This window comes from Parasteatoda tepidariorum, unplaced genomic scaffold (genome assembly GCF_043381705.1).
Source record: "Parasteatoda tepidariorum isolate YZ-2023 unplaced genomic scaffold, CAS_Ptep_4.0 HiC_scaffold_1586, whole genome shotgun sequence".
In the NCBI taxonomy this organism is placed as follows: domain Eukaryota; kingdom Metazoa; phylum Arthropoda; class Arachnida; order Araneae; family Theridiidae; genus Parasteatoda; species Parasteatoda tepidariorum.
The window spans coordinates 1-11,546 of NW_027261439.1; the positions used below are offsets into that span (position 1 = coordinate 1).

Below are 11,546 nucleotides of genomic sequence, written 5' to 3' on the forward strand. Positions count from 1 at the left end.
GCAATATCAAGCATTTGCATAAATGGAACAAAAAATTTATTCCAAAGTGTTGTTATTAAAATAAAAAATAATGGCGTCACGTGAAAAATTCGAAATGGATCGTTCGAAAAGTGGAGGGAAAATCGATTGTTTAGTTTTCCAAGTTGTTTAGTTGAAGGATCTTGGATTGAGCTCTAAAAGCTCCACGTCGCGGATTTGACCTAGTTTTTAGTATTTTCTCTTTTCATTTTGTATAGGAAATAGCATTTTACACTTTGAACTATAAGTGATTCGTCAGAAAATAATCTTCATTTTCACTCGAATTTGACTTTGATTTTAAAGAAATTTTAAACATCGTAATATAAAAATTTACTGAGCAGCATATCAAACAATTTAGATGCCTCAATACCCAGCAATTGCCTGATAAATAAATTTGGTTTTTGCTGAGTTAGTTCTTTAGTTAAGTTGTAAAGCAGTGTACCATTGAACAATTTATGCAGCTTTAGCGGCTCAAAAGGAGCGTTTAATAAGTAATTCAGAGCAATGCAATCTGAGATACAAGCCTGAAGTTGGTTGAAGCTGTGAACAATGCTTGAACTGAAGAATTCATCGCTGTTACTTGACTTTTCACAATATTTTTTAAGATTTGAATGAACTAAATTGGCACCCTGTTGAGAAATTGATGCGCTCGGGTAAACAGCATCCCTTGATGTTTCAAACAGAATCTCTTTAGCTTGGAAATATATCACGCTAAATATAAGCGCTAGTAAAGATTCTTTTTCCGGTTTTGGCGAGCTTTTCAGTAGCCAATAGTTTACGCAAATGAAAAATAATTGTAAATGGCTCGGAACATCCGAGACAAAATCTCCGCTTACTTCCAGAACATTTGACATAAAACTTCGAAGTTGATCTTTATTTAATGTATGTATATCACTCAACTTCAAGACGAAATTGCCGTTTTTTAGTTCAAAGAGATATTCCACTGGAATTCTCTGTATGATTTTTCCATTTCTATCATATTCTTCTATTTGGCGAATACATTCATGAACGTGCCGTGTGCTGTTTCTAGAATAATGGTGTACAAGTATGCCGTAAATAACCTGTCGAATATAACGTGAGCATGTGTAACTGCTACTTTTGGAAAAGTCATCGATTTGTGGTAATAATATATTCCGATGCAAAGTAATTATGTTCATTAGAATGGGAGGAAGACAACCTTTATGAAAAGCCACAACAAAATCTCTGGGAAGCATTTCTCCACATGGTGTAACCAATTTGGTTTCTTCAATCAAAGCTTCATGAACGTTAGAACTCAAATACTCAAGAATGTTCACCATATTAGTAGGCTTAATTTGGTAATCTTCTATCGAATTTTCAATAATGGATTTCACGTTTTCCCTCTTTTCTAACTCAATCAAATTTAAAACTTTACTTTTTGCTTTATCAAGAGTTTTGGATCGCAGCCAAGAAAAAAGTCCCTCAAACTTATTCCTAAAAGGGACCGTAGCCATATGATGCCAGTAGAACTGTTTGAATTCTTCGTAAGGGGACGCATAATCATTCCCCGCCAATGTTGCCAATAACGGCAAGACATTTCTGTCTTTTAGACAGAATACTGCATGAAGAGATTTCAAATAATAAATTTTACACGATATATATTTCACTTTAGATCCATTCGTGAGAGTTTTGGTTTTGACACCAACATTGATGTGATTTAGCCTAATGAAACCATTTGGTAAATCGTATATATAGAAATCGCTGTCTTCACTTAAGATTGGACAACCGTAATGCACAGCAAGGCTTGCCATTTGGTTGTCACCTTCGTAATCACATTGAGCATAGAGTATGCCCATTTCTGATAGAGTGTTCTTGAAAACTTCAAAAGCATTAATGGGTAGAACTTCTGTTGAACTTTCCTTGTTCTCTAAGAATTTTTTAATATTTTTTAATTTATGTTTTTGTCTTTCAAGTAGTTTCTGCAGCATGCGATCTGACTTATCATAGCCTCCATCAAAAATAACGATTGGCTCAATGTTGCATTCTTTCAAACAAGAGAAGTAATTTATGATGGATGCAGCGTACCTGCAAAAGAGCAAAATTTGTTAGAATAATAATTTAAAGAGACAACGCAAATCCATGATTTCAAACAAATTTCATCTACATATTTTTTAATATTTATATTATTTGTCTTATGAATATAAATTTTATTTAACATCAAACTGTACAAATGGAAGAAAATTCGCAAGGTTTGTGACACAAAACTAATTCAAATTTTTAAAATCTTTGCCATACGTCTAGATTTAAAAATGTTCAGCTACTTAAAAGCCACAAATAGTGACTTCGATCTAGTGTTTAAAGAAATATTTTTGCTTATTATAAATATAATGTCAGAACTTATTATTTTGTCCATTATTTGTGTTAGTTCAGAAATGGAGCTACTTTCGTATAACTTTTGAGAATTTCCTACTTCCTAAAATTAGTTAGTTTTTTGTTTTTATAGACTACGAACGAGGTTGTCCGACCTAAGATTGTTTGTTTAACACGTTCACACCGGGAAAAGTGAAAATACTGGTAGAAGAGCTATTTCCATATTAGATAATATTCGGGAGGAGTTAATCCATTCTCAGCAATAACAATCCACTGCAAGGAAATTTATCACGGCGATGAAGCAATTCAATATAAAAATTGCATCCGTTAAAAATAATTGGTATTTGGGCAATTCCATATGTGACGGAATGACATTTTGACTTGCAAAATAACAATCAATTGAAGTTTCTATGCATCTAATTTCAAATAAACATTATTTTTTCTCTTGCATATCATTATTATTGGTATAATGTGATTCATGAACTAAAAATTTATTTTTTATTTTTTATTTTATGAACTTTTTACTTGTGTGACGGAATGACATTTTGGCAACCAAGCTTTCGGCATGCCGCTTAGAACTGGTAGTTTCTGTGAATTTTGCAACTATTATTTTCCTGAACTATTTTTTACTTTTAGTATAATGTGTAAGCAATGTAAATTGTGAATTTGGAAAATTAACCTCAGGTTGGCTAGCAGTTATTAACATCTATTTGCTGTGACGGAATGACCGTGACGGAATGACAAAAAGTTTAGTGGAAGAAAGTCTTCATTTAAAAAATGTTTTATTAATATGTAAATGATAAACAGAATGTAACAGATAAACAGNTTACCAGTTTTTACTCCGGTGCGCTGCCAAGATGAGGCAATCTAGCATGACCCACCGGTGGATCAACCCGGCGTGAACGTGTTAAATCGTGTTTCCCTATTTTGTAATAAAAATTGTTAAGTTTATTTTAGAGTTCTTTCATTAAGTGCATATCAATTGAACAACAGTTAATAGTTTCTACAATTACTTCTAGTCAAAGTTACTACAATTACTGCTAGTCAAAGTCTACAGTTACTGCTAGTCAAAGAACAAAATGTATTTTTTACTGCAATTTTTTTTAAACTGAAAATTCTCATGAAATAATGCATTAAGAAATTTAAAATTTAATTGGTGCAATTTAAGTAGATCAGTTCGGCTCGTGGGAACGTTCTCGAAGTTTCAGAAAGTTATGAATAGTATATTATTATTTGTTAAGTTTGTTAATATGCACTGTTATAGTTTGTCTCACCGAATCATTTTAAATAATGAAAAACAATTTTTTTTTTTGAAATTACTCTGGGAAACAAATTTTTGGTTACATTTATACACACAATACTTGATATCACATCCGATCAACACTTGATCGGGTGTGGAAATTTCAAATCTGAAATTAGTTTTACTCGAAAAGCTACAGATATTTTTAAATGACATTTTTAGACGAAATGTACAAGTTTAAAAGTAAGGGTTTCATATATAACAGTGAGTCGAGTACATGATACGACAAACTTCTAGGGGAGTTGGGGTACATTATCAGGATTAAAATTGCATAGGAATCTATACCCCGAAATGTGGGTGAACACGGTCAGGGGCGTTTCCTTATTATGAACGTCTGTTATATATAACATTTTTAAACTTGCACATTTTGACAAAAAAATAGACTACAAATTATGTCCTTTTAAAAAACTGTAGCTTGAAGAGAGAAAAATCTCTTGCAACAACAACAAAAAAAATGTTCCGCAATGTTTCGATGAACTATGAACAGAATTGTTCGAGAAGTCCTCAGTTGAACGAATGTAAACAACTTGAAAGTTGAAAAGATTCGCATTACTATCTCTGTGTTACAGATACTCATCCAAAAGTTTCCATTTTCGTAAAGACTTTTATACATTTCTCGAAAATTGCCAAAAAATCTTATATTTTGGCTTTACAATTTCAGTCAATATGCATTCATTAAAAGCTTACAAACAATCTGTATAATTAATATTAAAAAATGTTTTTATGAAATTGAAAGACATGGGTTGTTAAGAGGCATGTCACACGATAAAAGAATAACATGAATTTAAAAATTATATGAAAAACTGATGGTCAAGTCAACTTCATTCAACATTTTAATAATGATAAACGATTTGTTACTTAAACTGTAATGAAAGACAATAAAGTTAAATATTTTCTTGTTTGCAAAATAGGATTCGAAAAATTTGCTTATGCCTTTCTTAGTGGTCGGATAAAATTTACATTATTTTTGTAGTTAACTACAACTAATTTATTACAAATGTAGTTAATTACAGCTTTTTGTTTTTAAAAAAAATGTTGTTATTACAAATTACTTTCGAAATATAGTCACTATTGAAGTACTTTTTAGTTTTTCTGGAAGATTTAATTTATACTTGCTCAGAGAATTGTAGATTGAAAAAAATATAGAAAAAACTGTTTTAGAAATTAAAAGGTTTATTTTATCATGGGAAACTGTTAAGAACTAGCTTATTCTCGTTCGAGCCAATTTGGTTTTTTAAGGTAAATTTTTCTTTCAAAGCTCAATTTTTTATGCCGCTAACTGCCAAGGATCATTTCACTCCAGAAATGTTAGAAAATTATAAAATATTTGTGATTTTGTTAAGGTCTAAAAGCAGGGGTCTGTCCAGACATTTTGTAAAAGGTTCGTTTTTGTAAAATTCTGGAAAAATTACTCGTAATTTGTGAATATAAAATAAACGTTAAGTCACAATCTTTATACCAGGGTCCGCTTTTGTGAATTTGTGCAAATAGGATCCGTTATTGCAAAAAAACTTTTTCAAGGAGTTTTTAAATTTTAAATAAATACAAGATTATGCTCAGCACTGTAAAATTATAATTAAAAAAAATTTCAAAAATAAACAGCAATTGCTGCTTCTAAATTAGAGATGCAACATACAAATATTTGGTATGTAGCCTATACTGATGAACGTAGAATATTCATTTCGGACGAATAATGGAAGAAGCGTCTGCCGAAGACAAAATTTAATTCGTTTACATCTGTCTTTCTCCNCCCCCCCCCTGGGAAGGGTTTATTCGATTAACAATAAAACTATATTCAAGATAAAGAAATTTGTTAAGGGTTCGATAAAAAGATAAATTATTTTGTGAAGGGTCCGTTTTTAAGTTAAAATATTTTGTGAAGGGTCCGTTTTTATGAAAAGATATTTTGTGAAGGGTCCAATAACAGTCGAAAAAAACGATTGAAATACTATATGGTTTAACGAGAATATTGACGCAAAACGAGCGCGTCAAAGAAAGATTTTTTGAATCCGCAATTCGAATTTCGCGTGCCGTAATAATACCGGTATATTTCAAAAATTAATGAGAGTATAAATAATAACTGATCAATAAAGGACATTGAATCGGAATTTCGGAAAAAAAAGCAAAAATTAGTAGCATTGCCCCCCCCCACATTTTTTTTAAATCAAAACACTGCATAAATTTAAGATGGAATCGGCGCGAGTTGTGAGCAAAAAAGGGAAAACTCAAATGCGCTTTTAAAAATTTTTTATGTGCGTAATTTTCTTTAAAACACATTGGATCGATTTCATTTCAAACAAATTAAAAAAGAAAGTGGCACATAATTTTGCAACATACCTGAATTTGTAACGAATTCCTTACTCACAGTCAAATTTTATTAAAATGTAAAATAGTGTGCATTTGAAAAAAAAAAAGATATATGAATGACAGAACAGGATTTCAATGACGGAACTATTTTTTCAATTTTCGCGATTTCGGTTTTTTCTGTTATATTTTCTAATTGAAATTCTTCTTTAAACCAGTCATTATCGACTTTTTTTAATTCTTAAATAAAAATAGAAAAGTCACGACAATTTCTTTTCCCTCTGATGCGCATGAAAAGAATCTTTTGAAAAATGGAATATAAGTCTTGTAATTTAATATAAGTTATTATATAATAATCTCGGAGAAAAAAAATCTTTTGAAAATCTCGGTAGAAAAGAAAACCAAAATCTATCCACTATTCTTTATTTTTCATTATTCCCAGGTAAAAATAGAAAAATCACGAGCATTTCTTTACCTTCTGATGAATTTTTTAGGTAAAAAAAAATCGAAATTTCTGCAGAAATGAAAACTAAAATTGCTTACTTCCTAAAGGAAGACTCTTTCTGCAAGAACTCTGTAACGTTCTGCGACAATGTCGCCATGATTGTGCCACGGGGATTTCCTCTAAGTTAAGTACACCGAGAGGTATACAGAAAAAAATGTACCGTTGATGGACTCTCGTAAGATTTGCACCAATCAGATTCGAAAAAAATAGTTACGTTTGAACCTTGTTTACTAAACTAACTTAATAAGTAGTTGGCAGGAATCGTAACATACTAGTAGTAGTTTTTGTTTCGCACTAGTAACTGCACTACTTTTTTTTGTAAATTGCACATTTTACAACAAATTACGAAAACAAGTAGCAACTACAGTGGTTTCCGTAATTACAGCACGTTAGTTCTGTCAGCTGTTTTCCCTTTAGAAGTATTACTCAAACTTGGGGTGATAAATTCATGGGTTCACATGTGCATGACCATATCAGTCATTGGAAAGCATAATGCATCTAATAGATCTAGCAATTAGATGCAGATAATTATGCATCTAATCGTTTAAGTCCTGTTTATCATTTTAGGATAACCAACATACTTAGCTTTTGACAGCATACCCTAGACGTGATAATTTTAATACGAACTTCAGTGCTTTAGACACAATTCTTTTAATCAGTCAATTTATTAATATATTTGCATAATACTAAACTCTGCTACTAAATAATAAAATTTATCAAACTGCAGAATAACAAACTGATACTTTAAAAAAAAATATTTATCTATGGAGAAAAGCAAAGTTTTTTTTTTATCACATTACTTGATACATAAGATAATTTTAAAATAAATAAATTCAGAAATGAAAGTAAGAAATATTTATAGAGCAATGCAAATGCAAATTAAATATTTTAATTAGAGAAATTTTATTACGTCTTAAATGATTTAAAATAAAACAAACACATTATACCAGAAAATAAGATTCACGTTCAGTTGGGATTCAGTTGCTCAGCACATCATATTTTTAACTTACTCGTGGGCTGCGCCCCCTGCTCGCTAACGCTCGCCAACCCCTGAAAATTGCTACGCAATCTTATATGGTTTGCTTCGCAAACCAAGCTCGCTTCGCTCGCTACTAACTTAGGTACATTGCAAATGCACAAAATTCTAAGAATTCGAAACAATCATTCAAATCCATATAGCAACTTTTTTTTTAAAAAAAAAATTACATCTTTTTAGTAAATACTAAGTCATTAAAATAAATTTGAATTCAAATAAATGACATGTAATTCGTTAAACCTATTAGAAATGTGCTATAGTATAAAATGTTAAGTATAATTTCTAAAACTAATATCTCTTTAAAAAGGTTAAAATTTTAGCTATAATTAAGTCTATTAAAAATTGAAATAAGTGAATCGCAATGGAAAACCTGCATAAACAAATAAGTTCTTGTAAAACAAATAAATTCGTGATATAAATCAGAAATCGTCAAATAAATTCGTAATATATAAATTCGTGAAAAAAAACGCTTTCGACTAAATACTAAAATAGAGATCTATTGATAAAGACTACTCACTTCTGCCTAGCTTATGCTCTCTCTGATTATTTCAGTTTCCGTTTTTAAAAGCGCTATATGTTGAGCCATCTCATCTAGATTTGGCATGTGACATTTTTAGCGGCAATCATTGGTCAATTTTCTAGTGTTGCCATTCGGGGAGTTGTAATGAGGCTTTTTTTTGCCGCCGTGTAAGAGAAATATATAGATATCATTTATAGATTTAGTGAATTATAAGAAATTTTATGAATGTTGAATCTTTTAAATGGCTTTTCAAGGTACAGAAAATTAGACATAAGGTTGAAAAACGTTAAACGGTTTAAAAACCCATGTTCGAATCTCTCGTGTTGTAATAACATTGTATTAAAAATATCAAGTTCTTCCTAAGAAAAAAAAACTGGAAATAAGTAGTAATAACTGTAAGAAAAAAGGGTTCAAAAGTAACCCGGATTGACGATGAAATCCGTAAAAATAGAGCACATCTTAAGCTATGCATACACTAAAATCAAATGCTAAACTGAATTTCACTGCACGCCTATGAGTTAAACCTTACTTTAAGTTAATATTTTTTAATGAAACGATACGAGGAAAAATTTTTTTTCCTCATGGTGTAGTGTAAATTATAATGAACAAATAGTAAAGAAAGGAAAACTTACACATCATAATCTCCTCCGTATATGTAAGCAGCTCCACTGTAAGCATACAAGCAATGTAGAAGACTGCATCCATCTATAACAACTGATGTATCATGCAATTCGAACAATTCACTCAAGTTACATTCTTCAATAAATCTGCTTAAACCACGAACTCCCATCTTGAACTTCAAATGTAGCACAAGTTAAGAATTTTCTTCAATTATTCCGTTTAAATACAATCAGGAATCATATCATATTCAGATAAAAACTGGGGCGTCAATCATTAGTTAAGGAAGGAAATAAATATTGTGAACACAAAGGGAAAATAACCTAACCAAAACAATAAATCACTCTATCATTATTAGCTGCTTTTAAAATAAGTTAAGGATTTCTTTATTTGGGTTTTTTATCATCATAAGTTATTTATTTTAATCTCTCCTCTCTCAATTTTTTACTGATTCGACTGAAAATCATGGCTTAAGTCAATTGAAAAGGATTATAACAAGCGGTGTTCATAATAAATAATTCTAATAAAGATGCATTACACCCCCTCACGAGTTCATGACGCGTTACGGGAAAATTCCCATTTGAACAAGTGTCTATCGCTCCTTTTCACCAAGGACGGACACTTATCAAAGTCGAACGTAGTCTAACTTATATTAAATGAATTGAACTTGTTAAATCAGGGGCGGATTACCCATTAGGCCAGACTAGGCCATGGCCTGGGGCCCCCAATGATTAGGGGCCCCCTTAAAAAAATTTTTTTGGAAATAAATTAAAAAAAAATTAAGAAAAGCAATGATTTAAAAAAAATCAATTTCAAATATATATTAATAAAATACGATAATTCTTTTAGTTCTAATTTAACAAAATAAAGTAAAATTTAATTTATTATTAATTATTTTAATTTTAAATATGCTTTCTTAAATGAAAAGATCTATGAATACTTTTATAATTGAATAAATAAAAAATATACGAGAAAAATTTTTTAACTAAGGGCCCCAAAAATTTGAATTTCCTAGGACCCCGAGTACGCTTAATCCGGCCCTGTGTTTAGTAATTCAGTTAACTGCGTTTTCATTTTTGAAGCAAAACATCTCAAAGGAGAAAAAAATGCCGCAAAATTCTTTAAGAAGAATCTGAGGGTAATTAATTATTGACTACATCATCTATCAAAAAATATCTCATGATAGAATTAAGTTAACATGTCTTATATTACTAGTGATTTTAGTTTTTAATATTTATGGTGGTAGTTACGCCACATTACTCCCCTTCCAGAATTTTATCTGTGATAGAATTCGATGAACGAACACCACTAGTTGATTAATGCTGTTATTATTTTCATTTTTTTTTAAGTCATTTTATTTTTTCTTCATTTCGTTCATTTTTCCCCCTTCAGTTTTTTGTTTATGAACCAGGAAACTATTATTTACTTCACCGGATTATTATTATTATTTTGCTGCGCTTTATTTTAAGCTAAACAATTTGATTAATGTGGACCATCCATCGATGTTGGTGAGTTCTTATCACGTCATCAGGTCACCATTGAAGGGATATAATTATTGACTATGTCTACCTTCATCTATCAAAAGATATCTCAGGATAAAGTCCTAGTCCTGTGGGTTGGTCGGGGTGCCTGAGACTGAGATAGCCCTTTACCCCTTCATCATGGGATGCGGATTCTTGAGGTGTATCCTTGAGGTCTTTGTTTCCTGAAATTAAAAGTAAAGAATTAGTAGTGAGCACATTGCTCGAGTGAAATCATATAATATGATACATTTTGCAGTATATGTATACTGCAAAATCGACTATCGACGATAGCATAATCAAGTAACAAAATAAAGATAAAATGATAAAAGGTGTACTTCTATTAAGAAGTTTGTAAAAAATTAATTGTACTCCCCCTGTACAATTCTCTTTCTCTCTTCACATTGCATTCTTATTTCATCCATTTCATTTCATAGTGCCCCTTTTCAAAGCTTGGTCAAGTTTTAAAATAATTAAAGTTGAATTTTGTCAATGCTTTTATTATATTTACAAGTCATGTCCGAATTATTAGTGCCTTTTATGTATCTATAGAGCCACTTCTCAAGTTAAAAATAAGTTTACGTGTCTTATATTCTAGTGATTTGGTATTTAACATTTATAGTGGTAGTTAAGCCACAAATCTGAAACAGGAAGATGAATATACTGAACTAAGTACAAAAAGTATTCTTTATGCGCATAACACTAAACTACATTTAAACGCTTCATATTATACGTATGAATTTTAACTGCGTTTTTCTCGAATTTGTATTCATCGAACAGGGTGGAAACATAATTATTCAGTTGTTCAATGATTGTAGAATTTTATTTGTTACTTTGAAATAATTTTTTTCAAAATTTCTCAGGGTATGATTATTTAGTTGTCAATATTTATTTAATAACTTAATGATAAATTTTCTTCTAGAAATTTCTCACAAAAAACCTTTAAATTATTGGTCTGATTTATATTTCTCAAGTTAATTGATATCAGATTTCAAAATTGCTTTTCTATTTTTAAATGATCTATCATTAGATTTGGCCTTTTGAACGTCATGAAAGATATTTGCCGATAGAAAGATTATAGGCAAGTTTTTTTCATTCAAAAGCTTCTATTTAAATTATTAAATATTTATTTAAATGGCCTCTGATGTAAGAATTGAAGTAAAATATAAATAAAACAATGTAAACTAAAAAATAAATGAAAGTTATGTTTCAAATATAGTCTTTAATATATGTACAATAAAAACTTACAAAGGACTTTGTTCTGAGTTTTTAGTGAAAAAAATCACAGTAAAAGGTAACCTACAGGGATGGACAAAATTATGGAAACTCTTCTATTCTAACACATTTTTTGATTTTTCTCAAAAAATACTGTGAGACATTTTGTCTCTTGGTTCGTT

At 30.4% G+C, this 11,546-nt stretch overlaps 1 protein-coding gene across 1 annotated transcript; it reads right to left on the bottom strand.

Moving 5' to 3' along the window:
- Positions 1-213: 213 nt before the first annotated feature.
- Positions 214-8,975, bottom strand: LOC122272934 (single-strand DNA endonuclease ASTE1-like). Its single transcript, XM_043056973.2, has 2 exons — positions 8,644-8,975; positions 214-2,061 (listed from the first exon to the last, which is right to left on the bottom strand). The coding sequence occupies exons 1-2, from the start codon at positions 8,799-8,801 to the stop codon at positions 327-329; spliced, it is 1,893 nt and encodes a 630-aa protein (XP_042912907.1). The 5' UTR covers positions 8,802-8,975; the 3' UTR covers positions 214-326.
- Between the last annotated feature and the right edge of the window lie 2,571 nt (positions 8,976-11,546).